The 18789-nt window shown below is 40.6% G+C and overlaps 1 protein-coding gene across 1 annotated transcript; it reads left to right on the top strand.

The window, feature by feature from the left end:
- The first annotated feature begins 1246 nt into the window (after positions 1-1246).
- On the top strand, positions 1247-18340 carry RPP40 (ribonuclease P/MRP subunit p40). Its single transcript, XM_039525770.1, has 8 exons — positions 1247-1411; positions 8447-8591; positions 11188-11256; positions 12783-12878; positions 14257-14382; positions 16096-16294; positions 16574-16708; positions 17865-18340. Exons 1-8 carry the CDS (start codon positions 1286-1288, stop codon positions 18061-18063), a joined length of 1095 nt encoding a protein of 364 aa, XP_039381704.1. The 5' UTR covers positions 1247-1285; the 3' UTR covers positions 18064-18340.
- The last annotated feature ends 449 nt before the right edge of the window (positions 18341-18789 follow it).

Below are 18789 nucleotides of genomic sequence, written 5' to 3'. Positions count from 1 at the left end.
AACACTTGGTAAAGCAACTCCATCCTTTCATGTATTTATACCTGCTCCTGTATTTTTTACTTCATACATCTGATGAAGTGGGTTCTAGCCCACTAAAGTTTATGTCCAATTAAATTTGTTAGTCTCTAAGGTGCCACAAGGACTCCTCGTTTTTTAAAGTTAAAATACTAACTCACTGTTGCCAATGCTTGCAATTTTTAATCACAACTTTTGCAATATTTTGAATTTTTCTTCTTAAACCTCCAGATGCTGGAGTCAAGTCATTTTGTGAAAATCTCAACTTTCATCTTGCAAAAAGGAAGCTTCTAAGGCTGATGGTTGCAAAGTAATCCGTGAAAACATGACCCAAGTCCACCTTAAAAGCTTACAAACCAGATCACAAATAAAAAGAACAGTTTTTTAAAAATAACAATTTCATGATTGTAAAGCAAATCTCATGATTTTTTCAGCCTGTTGTGATTCTTAAATGCTAGTGGCTGGCAAGGCTGTAAACACCAACACCAGATCCAAAAATGTTTAACCCTTGGGGGACAGGTAGGACAGGCCCTGGATGGGCTCTTCAGCAAGCAGCTTCTGACACAGATTATCTAGGTCGGGGGTAGGCAACCTATGGCACACATTCTGAAGGCAGCACGCAACCTGATTTTCAGTGGTACTCACACTGCCCGGGTCCTAGCTACCAGTCCGGGGGGGGCGGGTTTCTGCCTTTTAATTTAATTTTAAATGAAGATTTTGAAACATTTTAAAAACCTTATTTATTTTACATACAACAATAGTTTAGTTGTATATTATAGACTTATAGAAAGAGATCTTCTGAAAACGTTATCATGTATTACTGGCACGCGAAACCTTAGATTAGAGTGACTAAATAAAGACTCAGCACAGCACTTCTGAAAAGTTGCCAACCCCTGATCTAGGCGTTGGGCTACATTGTGCCTTAAATGCCCAGCCCTGTGTGAGTTACTGCAGCCAAACACCCCCAACCCGTTACCCTGCTCCCCCTGTTCTGAGCCCTCTGCCCCTATTTTGTACATGGGGAGGGCGGCAGCAGCGTCACCTGCTATTACTGCGCATGCTCATCCTCTCGCTCACTAATTACACGGGTAGCACGAGCTGAGGCTACACCGGAAACAGCTGCTCTGCATCTGGGAGGTGGCCGGAAGTAACCGCACTGCCCCCCCCTCCTCCGCCCGCCTGCCTCCTCCCGCTGCGTGACGTGCGTGGGAGGGAGGTGCCCCCCGGCTGCTTCCTTATTGGCGGTTGCTGCGCGGCGCGCGGACTCGGGATGTCGGTTCCGCTGCGGCGGCTCCGCGAGATCCCGCGGCACCTGCTGGTGTGCGAGAAAAGCCACGTGCGGCATGAGCGCTCCCGGCACGCGGCGCACGTGCGGAGCCACGCCTACAACTGCCGCGTGAGTGCCGGGCGGTTGGTGGCCGTTGGGGTGCGGGGGGGGTTCGCTGTCAGCGAACGAGCGGGACCCGCTCACCGCCTGGCTCGGTGTCTCCCTCTCGGCCCCGCTTCCTGGTGCCTGTCAGGGGCCGAGTGCCTACCCGCGCTGCCTGGCCCTTGGCTACAAACGTGCCCCGGTTTCATGGCGCAGACTTAGACACCCCTTTGCCTCTGGTGTGGCCACGGCTCTGCTGCCACATCTGCGGCACAGGGACTGTAGGGCTGGCGACCAGCATTATAAGTGTGGGCCAACATTGGGGTCTTCCCCAGTTCAACCTGCTCAGAGTGGCAGCCGTGCTAGTCTGTGTCAGCAAAAACAGCCAGGAGTCCTTGGGGCAGCTTAGCGACTAACACATTAAAGCTGTTGCCCAAATAAATGTGTTTAGTCTCTAAGATGCCACAAGGACTCCTTGCTGTTTCTGCTCAGTTTGTTAGGCTGCTCATGTGGACAAGGTCTCAGGCCTGGATTGCACTTAAAATTTAGGGTGGTACAGCTGTGGCACTCAGGAGTGTGAACAATCTCGAGCTATAGCTACACTGATCTAACTCCTCTGTAGACGCCGCTGGGACGGTGCCCATCAACCTAGTTCCTGGCCTGTGGGACGGTGGAGTTCCTACACCAAATGGAAAAAACCCCTTCAGTTGGTGTTGGGTGCATTTATGTTACAGGTTATGCCAGCCTAGTTACTGTGACAACTATGTTGCTATATGACAGGTTTCAGAGTAGCAGCCGTGTTAGTCTGTAGCCGCAAAAAGAACAGGAGTACTTGTGGCACCTTAGAGACTAACAAATGTATTTCAGCATGAGCTTTCGTGAGCTACAGCTCGCTTCTTCGGATGCATAGAATGGAACACACAGACAGGAGATATTTATACATACAGAGAACATGAAAAGGTGGAAGTATGCATATCTCCTGTCTGTGTGTTCCATTCTATGCATCCGAAGAAGCGAGCTGTAGCCCACAAAAACTTATGCTGAAATAAATTTTAGTCTCTAAGGTGCCACAAGTACTCCTGTTCTATGTTGCTATAGTCTCTGTAATGTAGACATGGCCTTAGACTGAAATACTAACAACCCAAAATCTACCAAGTGGTGTACACAATGATCTCTTTTCCCCTTCCACTTCAAGAACTAAAAAAAATCTAAAATGAAAGTAGCTGAGCAACAGCCTCTTTTTTGTATAAAGGTTTGTATTGCCAATTTTTCCATGTACATCTGCTTCATTGATTATTTCAGTTCAGCTCTTGGGACAGTTCTTCACAGATGGATGAATAAAGTTGTGTGACTATTCCCCTCTCCCCCCCTTTTTTTTTCTTTGCAGAGTGCTGGATTTTTAAAGCAAAGAGGGAAAACCCCCAAAACTTGATATATTTTCAATCTAGAGCAAAACACTTTTTTCCCATCCAGTTATAATTTGTCAGTGGGATTGTAGATCATATTTTTAATCTAATCATGTCCTTTTAAAGTATCATTTGGCTGAAGTGATGATATATCAAGCTGGTAAAAACAAATACAAATAATCTTATCACTTTTCTACTAGCACCTAAGGCTTTGAAATTGGTTATACAACAAGATAATGTTGAGGGGGGAAGGAAAAGAGATCAGTGTTTACCAACTGGTAGATTTTTGGTTGTTTGGTATTTTAGTCTAAGACCAGGTGTAAGCTCAGAAATTTGAATCTGTCACCAATAGAAGTTGGTGCAATAAGAGAGATTACCTCACCCACCTTTTCTCTATAATTCTATGTATGTATTTCTGAGATGCTTCTTTAAAGGACATGCAGTTGCTTCTAGAATGTCTCTTACACAGGGACTGTTAGTTTTAACTAAACTGGATCCATTATTGGTCTGCAAGTTGCTGTGTTTTAAAAACTCCAAAACTTCAATCACATTTAACAGCTATATATGATGTATTGAACAAGGTGTCAAAAACAGATAAACAAGCCAACAGCAGATAGGTATTGTGATGCTTTCTTGAGGTGGTCCAGAGCTGTAAGTCACCCTGTTATCCTTTCTGCCTTAGCAAAAGAAGGTTTGGTTGGTGTTACTCTGTGTGACAGCTCCCTGCCACCACAGTCTCCTGTTAGCTAGCCAAAAAAACTCCTTAGGATGCTGCCACCCCAAACTGCGCCTTGCAAATTAATCCTTGGTGCACTACAATTCTCAAACTCTCCAGAAGCATCTCTCTGCAGCATCCAGCCCCTGTCACTGGATGCTGAGAGAACTACCAACTCTGCTGCCACCAAAAAGACAGACTACACACTTGCCTGCTGGTTCGGCTAAGGATGCACACCTCTCTTTATTATTAACAGCACTGAGATGAATTTATAATAAAGCAAAAGTAAGTTTATTAAGACCAGAGGTTTAAGTGAAATTAAGCAGAGATAATAGAAACAGAAAATGATTACAAATGAAACAAAAATATAATATGTTTCTGAGGCTATATGTAACTTTAGCAGGCTCCATGCTTTGTCTAAAGCAGTTTTCTCACCTACAGCTACTTCTCAGCATCATCAACCCATCTGGTTGGAGATCCACTGTTCATAGATGCAAAGAGCACTGACCTCTTTGTTCCCTCAGTTATGAGTAGCAAGATGTCTTTTTGCTGCTTATATTCCCCAAAGTTCACAGTTTTTGTTCCAAGAGTCAGGCTGACTCCCTGCAGTTCAGATTATGAGGTGTCCTCTGGTATGCTGATGCCATGCTGTTGCCTCATCCTCTTGATAACTGGTATTTACCTCAGATGCAAATGAAAGGTCCATTGTCCCTGGCATCCCTGTGCTCAGTTTACATTAGAAACAGGCACCTGGCATTGGCCACTGTCGGAAGACAGGATACTGGGCTAGATGGATCTTTGGTCTGACCCAGTATGGCCGTTCTTTACGTCAGGCCTGATAGGAGTTGATCAAATGTGCCCCCAGAACTTATTGTAGAAACGTATTTCCAGCACACATACATAACTCTTTATACTGCATCCATGCATCATCATGCAATGATATTAATGACTAGTGTGTCACCAGCTTTCACTTGATACTTCACACAACACTCTTTGCAGAAAATAACATGACAGCAATGTGGTAGTTGTAATGAGTGTGTCATTGGAATTGGTATATTGGAATTGGAAAAGGGCAACAAAAGTTATTAAAGGTATGGAACAGCTTCCATAGGAGGAGAGATTAAAAAGACTGGGACTTTTCAGCTTGGAAAAGAGATAACAAAGGGGGGATATGACAGAGGTCTATAAAATAATGACTGGTGTGGAGAAAGTAAATAAGGAAGTGTTATTTACTCCTCATAACACAAGAACTAGGGGTCACCAAATGAAATTAAGAGGCAGCAGGTTTAAAACAAACAAAAGGAAGTATTTCTTCACACAACACACAGTCAACCTGTGGAACTCCTTGCCAGAGGATGTTGTGAAGGCCAAGACTATAACAGGGTTGAAAAAGGAACTAGATAAGTTCATAAGAAGATACATCCATCAGTGGCTATTAGCCAGGATGGACAGGAATGTTGTCCCAAGCCTCTGTTTGCCTCAAGCTGGGAATGGGCAACAGGGGATGGATTGCTTGATGATTACCTGTTCGTTCCCTCTGAAGCACCTGGCATTGGCCACTGTCGGAAGACAGGATATTGGGCTAGATGGATCTTTGGTCTGACCCAGTATGGCTGTTCTTTATGTCAGGCCTGATAGGAGTTACAGAACAGTGGGCCCTCTGCCACTGACACTGAGTGCCTCTTAGGGTCACAGTATAGTCTTTAGCCTCATGTTTCAATTAGTGCGTAAGTTATTTGTAAATTAATCTTCCTGGCTGCAGTAGTACCTAAAGCCCAGATCCTGCAAACTGCTGCACACAGCCAGAATCCCACTGAAATCAGTGAAGCTCCATGTAGGTGTAAGGTGCAGAATTGTGTCTGAAGATTAAAGGTACCAATCCTACAAGTGACTCCTAGGTGGTGGACCCCATTGGTCACATAGAGCATTTTCTGGAATGGGGCCAAAGATTGCATGCAAACATTTGTAACAAAAGATTGGAAAGAGAGAGCTTCTCTCTTAGAATCAAATTGAGTTGCATTTTGCAGCAGCAAGTAAGCAAGTTGTAGTTGAGTTTACTAAGCCTCCTCTGGTTTGGCTGCAAAATTAAATGATCACTTGCCTTTCTGGCAAAGTTTAGTAACCGCAGTTAAACCATCTGAATGTTGCTGAAAAACCCAAATCCACTCTGTCCCCTCCCTTGTCACCACAGACCCCTGTGCAACCCTCAGTGCCAACTAGCAAAGAGCACAACATACCATAAGTCACATCAGGGCTGACACTCTCATTGCCCCAACATACTGTGGTCGTAATCTGTATCTAAATGGTGTTGTGTAAAGTATCCTGTGCAAACTGTTAACATGCTGGTCATGAAAATCATTGCATGATATATGTTCGGGGTGTGTACAAAGAGTTAGAAATGTGTGCTGAAAATATGTTTGTTTGGCAGGCAGCACATAAAGCCCAGCATGCCCTAGACAAAGGAATGTGTTTTTACTTGTCCAGCTAGCTTGATCACAGAAGACAATGAAAAGTATATTTACATATAAGGTAAACAAAGCCATCAAACTAGCAAGTGGGGAGATGATCACTTAATGATCACAATGGGGGACGGAGTCTGTACCTTCCTGGCTCTTGAAACAGAGACAGTGAACTTTGGGGTAATATAAGGGGGATAAAGAGAGATTTGAATCATCTGTCACTGAGGGAACTTAGGGTTCAGTGTCCTCTGAGCCTATGAAAGCTTTCTTGGCCTAGAAGGCAAGAGTAGCTGGAAACTGACTATAGGTGAGAAACCTGCTTAGAAAAGGGAACTTGCTGAAATTAAGTTTGCCACAAGAAAGCATATTTTGTTTTGTTTTGTTTCACTTGTAATCATATCTGTTTTTTTTTATTCTTCTTTATTATCACTTAAATTTGTTCTTTGTTAACAAACTTATTCTTGTTTTATTACAAAACCATGTCAGTGCTGTGTATTAAATTGGAGAGTGAATCTTCAGCTAACATAACAGGCTAATATGCATGCAATCTTTTTTGGAGGCAGCAAACTTGATAATTTCTGGGAGTGTCCAGTGAGAGGGACTGGATACAGCAAAGAGATGTCTCTGTGGAACTTGGGAATTGGGGTTCACTGGTTATTACATGCAAAGCCAGTTTTGGACTGGCAGAATCCTGTAGTGTTTGCTGGTGAAGAAGAAAAGCTGGTGTGCCAGGCCTAGGACATGTTACTTAGCAGCAGCAAAGCTCTCGCTTGCTGGGTCTGAGAGGGGGTAACAACACAGTGGCTTATAGTTCTGGGTACCCCAACAGAAGCATCACATCCTGATTAGAAAATTAATGGATAAAACATTTTAATTTTTTAAATGGCTCAGGCATTCTCAGGATTACACGTCTCCCAAGTCTCACCCCCTCCCTTTTCCAAAGCACTACTTTTGTGTTAGTGTCAACAAGGTCTATCTCACTCTCTTCCGAAGGGCAGTTCAGTGCTACCATGTCAGACTGAGCCTATTCCCAGCTCCCCTATATTCTATTCTGTATGGCTTCTTATACTATGTTCATCACCTTAGTAGTTGAGGACTAGATGCACAAAGGTATGTAGACACCTAAACATCAGACTTTGACACCTAAGTCCCAGTTTTAGGCTCTAATGCAATTCACAAAACTCCAGCCGAACCATGTAGGCATCTAATCTCACTCAGCACCTAAATTTTCAGGGTAAAAATTCATAGCTACTTACGTTTCTGCCTCTGGGCCTGTGTACTGCTGCCTTGCTCTAACTATCTGGAATCCTGTCTCCTGCCTAAGCTCCAGAGCAACTTATGAATGGGGGAAGATAGGTGTTCACCTGCCTAACTTGCTAGTGGCACTCGATCCAGTAGGCGTGCTCAGAGGCTGCTTACCAGATTGGGTCCTATTCAAAATCTAGTGTTTGGTTATAACTTTTAGTCCAGTGGTTAGAGCACTCACCCAGGAGGTGGAAGACCCAGCATCCAGTCCCCCTGCTCCATTGACTCTTTCATTATTTAGCTGCAGTGAAACAGCTTCAGCATGAGAGATTGAGGAAGCACTGTATCAGATTATCTCATAGCTCAGTGGTTAAAGCATTTGCCTGAGAAGTGGGAGACCGCTGTTAAATCCTGGTAGGAGGGGGAATTTTGAACTTGGGTCTCCCTCATCCTGGGTGAGTGCTCTAACCACTGGTCACAAGGAAGACAGTTGCAGCAGCACCTCCTCCTTTGATTGTCTTGTGTAGCTTTTGAGAGCCTGCCTAGTTCATTCTCATAAGAAACACATTAGGCCCTAATCTGCTTGAATTTGGGAGAATAGCCAAACTACATTGAATGTACCTGATCTCATCTGAGGTTTTATGGATCAAGCAGGCTTTATTTTGGGGGCGGGAGAGAGTGTGTGTAAATCTGTGTGTTGCACCATGGAATGTATTCGTTTTAAAAATGGACCAAATCCTACCCTGATTTCCATTCGTGCATGGGCATAACTAAGGACAGATTTAACCCATTATATGGTAAATGCCCCAAATAGCAAAGGTAAAAAGCATTCAGAACAGATTTTAAACTAACCTTTATTTTGTCTTAAAGCCATACCCTTTTCAAAACCATGCTGTGCAATAGTATCCCTTTTTATAGTGCTTTAAATGGCACTGTACTGTGTATGAACTATTCAAAATAGAGAACCGAGTCCTAACAATAAGGTTTGGTAATTGTGAAACTCAAGGGCATCTGGGGTAGGGCTAGTTTGAAATTAGTTATGTGCTGAATTCGCCTCTTGCTATTTGGGGCACTCACCCATCTACAGATACTTTTAGCTCTTTAATTTTATGTGCTGCTGTCTTTGAGGAGCTGAATTTTTGTTTGCTTATTTATTTTCTTCAGCCCTGTTTTGTAATTTCGATTATCTATGTTTATATGTAAGATCTAATTTGCATTACAAATATGGTCTGAATAGGTGTCATTTTTGATCCCTGAATGTGGAATTCTTCCAGAAGCACTGAAAAGTGTTATCACAGACATTGGAGAGTATTATTTGGTGAAGAATTTATCTCTTCATGAATTGGTTACGCATGAATTTATCAATACATTTGTGAAGAAAGGTAAGGGGGAGCTAAAAATACATACAGTGAATATGAATTAAACCAAATGTCTTGCCAGTGGTTCCTGGAATAGTAAAAAGTGCTTTTTTTCCCCTATGAGTTTGTTGTACTGTGACATTCTTGGCATTTGGAAGAGAAGAACAAATAGAGAAGCCTGCATCACTATTCTCTCTGCTCCCTGGTAAATAGGCTATTGTACCTGTTATAGTGCAGAGGAGAAAGGTTAGTGGTAGAAGAAATGGTGGAGGATGGACAGAAAATGTGGGGAGAGAGCAAGGTCACTGGGTTTTTGTTTTTTTTTTTAATTGAATTTCCTTATTTTTTTAAGGCTGGGAAAACTAACCAAAGAGAATCCTGTAGTACACTCAGATCAGTTTATTCTCTTCCTCGTTAGAGTTCTTGGACAAATGCCTGAAAATATACGCTGCTCCTGACAGCGTTTACCTTTACAACAGCTTTCCCCACATAACTCTTAACAGGAATGATCTCATAAACCACTAGTTAGAGAGTAAAGTGTAAAACATTTGAAAGCAATAATTCCAAAATTTCAGAATGATGTTCTTTGGATTCTAGCTCTAGAGGCCTTGAGGTAACAGTTCTTTAGGGTGTGTCTACAGTGCAAAAAAAAAGTGTTCTTAACTTGGATTAACCAACTGCAATAGCTAATTTCTGTGAAAATAGCAGTGAAGACACAGCAGTTTGGCTTTTACTCAGGTTAGCAGCTCAAATTAAAATCTATAGGAAGAGGAGCCTAACTGCTAACCCAATTTAAAAGCCGAGTTGCTGTATCTTCACTGATAATTTAACACAAGTTAGCTACCACAGGGTAACTAATCCAAGTTAAGAACACACCTTTTTTTGTAGTGTAGACATACACCATGGCAGTGTTTTTCAAACTGTGGGTTGTGACCCAGTACTGGGTCACGGCATGTAAGGCACTGGGTCACCTTGCTGTGGTCAGCACCGCCGACGGAGACATTCAAATTCCCGTCGGTGGTGCTGCCCAGCTAAAGCAGGCTAGTGTCTACCTTTTCCAACACTGCACTGCGCCCCAGAAGCGGCCAGCAGCAGGTTCATCTTCTAGGCAGGGTAGCTTCTAGGCATGGGCTCTGCATGCTGCCCCAACCCCGAGCACCGGCTCCGTACTCCCATTGGCCAGAAACCAGCCAGTGGTAGCTGATGGGGAGGGGGGAATAGGTGCCTGTGGGTGAGAATCGCGCGAAGCTGCTTGCATGCCTCTGCCTAGGAGCCAGACCTGTTGCTAGCCGCTTCCGGGGCGCAGCACAGTCCGTGGTGCCAGGACAGGCGGAAAGAATGCCTCTGCACCCCAGCTACACTGCTGACTGGGAGCTGCTGGAGGTAAGCCCGTGCCCCAATCCCATGCCCCAGCCCTGAGGCCCCCCCACACCCAGAGCCCAGTCCTACCCCAGAGCCTGCACCCCCAGCCCTGAGCCCTGACCCCTTCCTGTGCCCCAACCCCCTGCCCTGGGTTGCGGGCATCAACAATTTTCTTCAACTGGGTCCCCAGAAAAAGTTTGAAAACCACTATACTAGTACAGCAAGCATTGAAGTGTGTTTGTACATGGGTGAAAGGGAGAAGCAAGATGTTAAAATCAAAAGCCTTATTAAGGTTTGTGATCTCCTGGCCTATCAGGAATAGCAATAGGTGAATATGTGTAAGGCCTGTGGCATTCTTTATAGGAATGGAATGAAGGAAGGTTAGCCCTGGTGCTCTAGCTCAGTTCCATTTGAGTAATTACAGTCTGCCTACCTGAATTCTCTTTGCACTTTCAATTGGGTATGATTTATGCTTTGCTTTATGTCCTGAACTGTAGTGATATGTTGCTGTTATTGTTTAATCGCAGCTGTCTTCCAGCCTAGAGGTAACTGCATTTCAGATATTAGTGACGTGATTCTTCTCCATATAGTTTGTAATCATCTTGTGAAGTTTTGGGTCTTTCGTTAAATGTCATTATAGAGACAGTAATTATGAATAAAATCTGCACGCTCCAAAGAGGACATGTAAATCTGCACATAGAATGGTTTCTCCCTCTGGTCCTTCTTCCATCTTGAACATCAAAGATGGAACAAGGTGTCTCTTGCCTTTGATATTTAACACTCTGAAGAAAAGGCATGTTGGTGGCAGACGTCCAGGGACATCCACCACTTTGTTGATGCCAAAAAGTTCCCTACCACTGAGGACTCAATCATGGAGCAAAGCATTTTTTCAAATGAGCTGATTTAAAAGGAAAGTAGTTGTCCCTCCATTAAGGAGTAATTACTTGCTAAATTTAGGATCCTCTTTCTTGCTGCTCTTATTCTCTTGAATAGTACTAGTGCCAACAGTTCCTATTCAAGCAATGGGACCACTCGTGCCAAGATTACAGGACTGGGCTCTTGTCACTGTCAAATTTGTAGAGGCAACATGAAAATACCATAGTGGGAGAAGGCTAGTTACTTGAAGTGCAGAAATCAAGCAGGATCTAAACAGCAACTGACTGATTTATTTATCTTGAGATGAGTCTAACTTAAATATTGCCAGTATATCTTTTGAGAACTGTATAACCTCAGATATTACTGTTCCTTTGTGTTAAAGGTTCATGCTATGCTCTTACATACAACACAAAAATTGATCAAGATAATGCTGCTGCTCTACTACCAACTGGTATGAATTCATACTATTCATTATACATAGACATTGACTAATGCCTTTGACTGTTTTGTTTTTACTTGGGTTTTTGAAAGGGGTACTGTCAACTGGAAAAATCATGAGTACATTTCTTTACCTATGTTTACTAGTAATTATTAAAATGAAATATTAAAAAAATGAAAGTTGCTCTTTGTTCATGCGTGCGATTTATTTCATTTCTTACAACATGGACAGTAAACACAATTAAGTCAGTTTCACTTTTACTTATTTCAAATGGTCAGTGCTGAAAACCTTGGGTTGCTAATGTTGTAGAGGAATGTTTGTGTAAAAACTGTTTTCATTGGAATTAAAAAACAAGCATTTCTGTTGGTCTGAAACTTTATTAAAGGCTGCTTCTTACAGACTCTAAAATCGAAACCATTTTAAGTTGACGCTGCCCCCTTAAAAAATATGGATCAGGTGGTTTTAATATATTTCTCTAAATACTATGATGAAATATTTAGTACTTAAAAGTACTGAGTAATACTTCTCTCAAAGTATAATTAAGCATTTCACATATGAGAGTAATGGAGAGCTTTGTTTTGGTCACTGTTTTCCAAACATCTTGAGATTTCAACATATTATACAATACATATTACATCAATTACAGTAAAAATGTAAATCTTTTCATATCCTTTTATTTTTGGTCTCATTTGCTAATTGTCATAACCCATTTGCGTGCAAAAAAAAAAAAGCACGTGTTTGGCAGAGCACAAGTAAACTGAAATTCTTCATGTAAGCTCTTTGTGGCAGGGATATCATCTTTTGTATGTATATACAGCCACTAACCCAATGGAAATCTGATCCTGATGGTGGTCTCTGGGTGCTAGCAATGTGTAAAAGTTTCAAAATAATATTCACAGCCATTCTGGAGTCCATGATTTAGGCACTGGGTGATATCACAGTTCAGTCCTTTTTGACCCCAGTCAGGATCAAGGGCTCCATTGTGCTAAATGCTGTACAGCGGCAAAGGATGGTGCCGTGAATGCACTGAAGTGTTTTCAATCTAAGCCGCAAACCTTCAGACTCTTAAGTATGTGCTTAACTTTACTCACCTGAGTAGGCCCATTGAAGTCAATAAGTTTAAGCACAGCAATAGCTTCAAGCATATGTGAGTGTTTGCAGAATCAGGGCCTAACTCAACACAAGATTCAACAAATGAATATAACAAACACTAGGGAATAGCTGGGAGGAGGGAAGATATGGGTGACAGAAGTAACATGGCAAAGTTACATAGGGTAATTGCACAACTTAGGAATTGTTATTTAGGGTTCACTCATGCTAATTCATAAGACATATTTTGACAACCAACAATAATCTACTGTTAAGATTTTCCAGGGTTACTCTTTCTGATCCATTTAACTGGAACTGAAGGAGCCTGGATTACATTACTAACACCTAGTGATCCAGGTTTAACTTTATGCAGCATGAGACTCTCAAAGACTTAAAAGGGAGCTATGGAAGAGATAACTGCTACTAACAAAAATCCTTTTTGTTCATAGGAAAACTAATTATATCAGTAGACAAGGACACATATGAGGAGCTTGGACTACAAGGTCGTCCATCTCAGTATTCTGGTAAAAAAGTCATGAGATATAGTAAGTATTGTTTACACTAACAGCACCATTCTAATAGTAATATCTATTTATAAAGTGTCTTAATAGGACACCAAACTATCTGAGTTTAAGCTTTGATTCCTCTAAATTCGGTTAATCTCTCGGATGTTTTCTCCCTGTGTACACACCACCATACACATATTAAGAGAAATATGTAAACTACACAAGTAACAAGAAAAGCACAAATAGAACATATACATTTAATATTTTGTTGATATTGTAAGAACTTTCTGCATTTCTTGATTTATTTTTAATTATATATCTCTTTTATTGCAATAATGCAAGATGAGCATTTTTGCATTTTATATTCTGTATGCAGTCTCTGTATCTTCACAGCAGAAAAACAAAAAACCTTAATCTTTTTTTTAAATGAAAGCTTACACCTTGTAGAATGCTGCAGAAACTGCAAAGAAAAAAAACTACATTTGAGAGACCCCTTTTGTTGAGAGAGAGAGAGAGAGAGAGAGAGAGAGATTGGATTTTGTTCTGTGTGTTTGTGACACTTAAAATCTTTCTCAGGCAAATTGTCCTTTCAGTAGCCTCCATGCCTTGCACATTGTAAAGAAAATTTGCAGTTCTTAGCAGATATCCTGTGGACATGCTTATGACTGATTTTTTACAAATCACTAACTCTCTTAGTTCATATCCTCCCCACACAAACCTAGAAGGGCCGTACATACTGAAAGCTAATTACAAGCAAAGATGAACTTTCAGAGTGCTGTTGGTTTTAAGTTATCTGCATAAAAACAACTGGTAGCAAAATAGGAAATAATGCTAATTCATCAAACTTAAAAATGGCTTTGAACTGGGACCAATGGGTGTGGGAAAACAGGCTCATAATGGAAACAGTGCTGAAGCCATAAGTATGGCTTTTGCTGGTACTGTAAGCTATAGCTTCTTTCTTAAATGCCAATGGTCTGTTGCCAGTATTATTTTTAAAGCCACTAGTTTGGCATGACAGCCCCCCTTTTCTCATTTCCCTCCCAAAAGTGAGCTGCTCATTGCTGGTTTTTACAAACAAACAAAAACAACACCAAACAAAATCCCACAACTTTCCCTTCATTTCTGCACAGTGAAGCTGAGACACAAGCAGAGAAGTTAACAAAAGGCAGCAGTTGTAACGTCTTCTACATCAGAATAAAGAGAGAGAAATTTTCATGTGCAAAATGGAGAGCAACAGCTATATGACTAAGATTTTGAGAGAGTGCTCCAAGACGTGGAGGGTTAACTTAAAAGGAAAAACAAAGTGTATCCATAAAAAGTAGTTGACAACGTCTTTTAGTTCTCTGATAATTCTTATAGAATCTGAATATTAAAGCTGAGCTCTGTTGAGTAAAATTTGCCCTTTCATCTTTTACAGTTGTTACCATTGACTTGACTGACTCAGCCTTTGATCCTGATAGTAAGAAACATAAAAGAGTGCTTTGGGCCTTGAAAGAGAAGAAACCTTTAGAATTTGATTTCCTGCTGTCCTGGCATAACACAGGTAATAAGAATGAACTGTAATATTAGAAGAATATTAGAATATTAACTATGGATGACATAAAATTGGATGGGTGAGGTTATATCTTTTATTGAACCAACTTCTGCTGGTGAGAGAGACAAGCTTTTGAGTTTACAAAGAGCTCTTCCTCAGGTCTGGGCTGTGTGAAGAGCTCTGTGTAAGCTAGAAAGCTTGTCTGTCTCACCAACTGAAGTTGGTCCAGTAAAAGATATTACCTCACCCAAGTTGTCTCTCTAATATCCTGGGACCAACACGGCTACAATGACACTGCATACACCAATAATTAGATATCATTCTTATTTGGGTTGTAAACTTGTAATATAGTGGCATTTTGTTACTTAAAGAACAAACTCTTGTTGATGGCACCTCAAAGGTGCAGTGACATGAAGTAAAATTGGTCAGGAAGAAAACTGCAATTGCTGTTTTGATTTTGAAATTAATGTACAAGCACTGTATGGCCTGCTATTGGGTTTTCGTAAGGCTGGTTAAAAAATGTCCATTGAAACTATTTTTTGACACAGGTTTTTTTTTTCTTTTTTCTTTTCATCAAAAAACCAAAACATTTTGATTTGGAAGTACTGCAGTGGTGTGTCATGGGAGATGTAATTTGTTTGCCTCATGTCTCCATTTTCCTCTATAGGCCAGGCTCCTTGGCCTGGCTTCGTCTGCCATGATCCACTGTCTCCCCTCTCCAAAAGGGGAAACTGTGGTACATTATAGGAGTTGTCCAACATCAACCAGGAAGCCTGGCCTATACAGGAGAATGAGAGCACAAGGCACTGCAGCAGTATTTCCAAGTCAAAATATTTTGGTTTTCCACATAAATGTTTTATGTTTTGAATTTTTGCTGAAAAATTGAAATTTTCCATGGGGAAAAGTGACCATTTTTCAAGCAGCTCTATGCTGTTCCTCTGACATGCAGAGTACAAGCTCTCTTGTTGGTGGCCTATATAGAACATCTCTTCAGAAACAGCCTGCCACTGTCTTTTTCAGAAGGAGACTTAGTATTGTTTTTCTCCTTTCATCCAAGGATCTCAAAGTGTAGGCAGGGACACTATAAAAATTGCTTTTTACCAATTAGATATCTTGCTTTTGAGTCTGTTAATATATCTTGAAGAGATGGTGTAGGAGAAAAGAGGACAGACTCAAAACATAATGTTAGTGATAAACTATATTCAGGTGATCATGTTCTATTCGTAATAAACTGTCATCTAAGCCTCCAAATCTGTTTAAGGTTTCAGTGGGATGATCAGATTCTCCATTTGCATTCTTATAGAGAAAGAACAAGTGGAAAAGCATAATTTTTCCTTTCCTATGGCTATTTATTTGGAAACATTAAACAAACACTCATCCTTGAAGATGTTCTGTAATACATGAGTTTAATTTTTATTTTGCCTTAACTGTTGCTAATGACAAATTGAACTATACAAATATGGCTCAATAAGGTTTCTCTGTAGAGCTTGCTAGATCTGAAACTGTACTTCATTTCCAAGAAAAGAGGAGAAGATAAAAAATCTAGGGCTCTGGCGCAGGTAGATAAATAGCATGTAAGCAGTTTTAATTTCAATTCATCATATAGAGCATCTCACACATCTTTCCTTTACAGATGCATGTAAAGGTTTCAGTTTAGTTTGATACTCAGTGTTCCTTTGTTGTTGCAGTTTTATAACAACTTTTTGTGGTCTGTGTTGTTAGGTGCAGAAGGATCAACACTGATGTCATACTTTTCCAAAAACCAAATACAAGCCCATAAGCCAAAAACAACATTCAGCACATTAAGAAATTTGCAGTGTCCAGTGTTCCATAGTAATGAACTGCAAGGAAAGCTGGAAGAGTCATGCAGTGCACAGGAACTGTTTGAATGGTTAGGTGCCGTTTGCAACAAAGTTGGTTTGTAAGTATCTGAACTTGCCTTGATCTTAAATATTTTTAAAAAAACATAAGCCATAATTTTCTACCTTTGATGCCTGACAGTAGGCACTTCAGTCTTTAGGTACCTTAAATAAGTGACTTGATTTTTCATGGTGCTCAGCACTTCTGAAAAACAGACCATTTATTTAGAGGCCTAAATATGTATTTAGGTGCTTCATGGTTGATGCACAACTCTGAAAATGGTAGCATTGGTGTAGAAAATTTGCAGTGTAAACCTCATCCAGATTATTTCTGTTTTCAGAGACAACAAGTCATTTAGCTTCTTATCAACCTATTGCTGTCCTCAGCCCAGCACAGTAGTGGAGCAAGCCTATTTGTGCACAATCACTGGCTTTATACTCCCAGAGAAGATAATTCAGTTATTGGAACAGCTATGGTAAGGGCCATCAGAGGTACATTATTATAACTTATTTACAATTTTAATATTTTTCCCCTTCAAAGTGTTTTACAAAGATTAATCTTCAGCACCCCACAGAGGTAAGTAAAGGATAGCATCCCCAATTTACATACAGGGAAACTGAAGCAAAGAGGTTAAGGCCAAAATTATCAACAGTGACAACAGATTTTGACTACCTCAGCTTTGGGGGACCCAACTTTGAGATATTCTAGTCTTGTTGTTTGTTGTCTCTTTTAGTGTTAAGCAGCCACAACTCTCGTTGAAGTTATGGCAGCTGTGGGAGCTCAGCATTTTTGAAAATCAGGCGCACTGTATGTCATATTGGACAAGTCACAGCCAAATTTTCAATTCCTAAAGCAAATCACACTGAGCTTTGATTAAAACACAGATGTTCTGGCTCCCAATCTTAAGACCACTGGACAATGCCTGGCCTTTATTAATATCAGTTTATGATTTGTAGTCTGGTTCCCTTCTGGTGGCCGCAGTGCTAATCCACAAAAAGAGTCCGTTCACCAGATTTTCTTTCCATATGTCTTCCACTCTGACATTGGATTGTTCTATTATCCCAGGCACAAATAATACCAATTCCCTGCAAGATGGTGGCTGCCAGAGGCTGCTCAGAAAAGCTGGTTTTATTTAAAAAAACAAGTATTTCTAATTAAAGTACAGCTCAGTTACATGTGTCAAAGTACATAATACAATATAAATCTTCTGCATTGTGAAATGCCATTTGGTGCCATTTTTTTTTTGTTTTTTGTTCAGTTTTACATAAACAGTTAACATTAAAATATTTAAACTGATCAGTCTCATAAATATTTTAATTTAAGGCAATATTAAGGGTCTGAAGGAATGCTAGTGCCTCAGCAGGAAAACTACAACCCTTTGTGCTCTCCATATGTACCTTCTAAAATGATGTGACAGCAATTGGAATTTCTCATATAAAATGCATTTGTTTTCAAATAAGATACTCATTACACTACTGGGTGTCCTACATTTCAGTAAACCCAAGAGTGATTTTTAACTCCTTAGTTATACATTTCAGTTAAGTAGTTGAGTCTCTAATTCCATTCTGGTGTACTTCAACATAATTTATTATTCCATTCTAATTAGCAGTTAATGTATTTTTCTTTTCCAGTTGCTATTTTGATGAACCGAAACTGGCTCAGTGGGTGACCTTAACCGTGCATGGCTTTGCAGACAGCCCTGTTTCCTGGAGAGAAAGTGAACATGGTTTCCAAAAGGGAGGAGAGAACTTGTACAATTTTGTTGTTTTTAGGAACCTGGACTATTGGCTTCAAATGGCTGTTGGAGCAAATGATGATTGCCCACCTTAAAAGTTCTGCCTGTAGGAAAGTTTCTTAAAAAGAATTATCTGAGTTGAGCTTACAAAAATATCAGACAATTAATTAGCCATTGAAAGGATCTATGTATATAGATCATGTTAGCATCTTATTGCTTCCACATGACAACTGGAAAAATCTTGTTTACTGGAATGTGTATTTTTGTCATATCTATTTTTAATAAAAAGTGAAACATCTGTTACTTAGAAATCTTGTTACATATCCTACAAATGTGTAATCTTGACAAAATGATAAATGGTTTTCTAAATCATGGCCTTTTGTGTTTAAAAAACAACAACAAACAAACAAACAGCACACCTTCCACTGTTCAGATACCAGGGACAGAAATTCCACCTTCCAACACAGAAAGAAATTAAAGCCGCAACAAGGGGGCTGCAGTCTGGGAAAGTTCTGAGCTCCTATAAATATTGAATATGGCTGGCTTACTTGACAGAAGCTTTATTGGATGTTTTATTTTGTTATGCATCTGTGCAAACTGATGCAGTTGTTGGATAAGTCTACCATGACCCTGCTTTATAAGTCTTTGTTTAGGACTAGGCCATGCCACATTTCAACTTTCACCTGTTTCTCTTGTCACAAAAGATTGCATTTTTCTTTAGTAGGAAAAGTATTTGTTTTTTCTTTGCCCTCTCCTTAAGTCAAGTGGCTAAAGGGATTTGGCTCAGGCCTTGCTGGAAAATTCATCTGCAGCAAGAGATC

The sequence above is a fragment of the Mauremys reevesii genome, linkage group 2 (assembly GCF_016161935.1).
Source record: "Mauremys reevesii isolate NIE-2019 linkage group 2, ASM1616193v1, whole genome shotgun sequence".
Taxonomy (NCBI): domain Eukaryota; kingdom Metazoa; phylum Chordata; order Testudines; family Geoemydidae; genus Mauremys; species Mauremys reevesii.
This window is presented reverse-complemented; position numbering and strand designations above follow the sequence as displayed.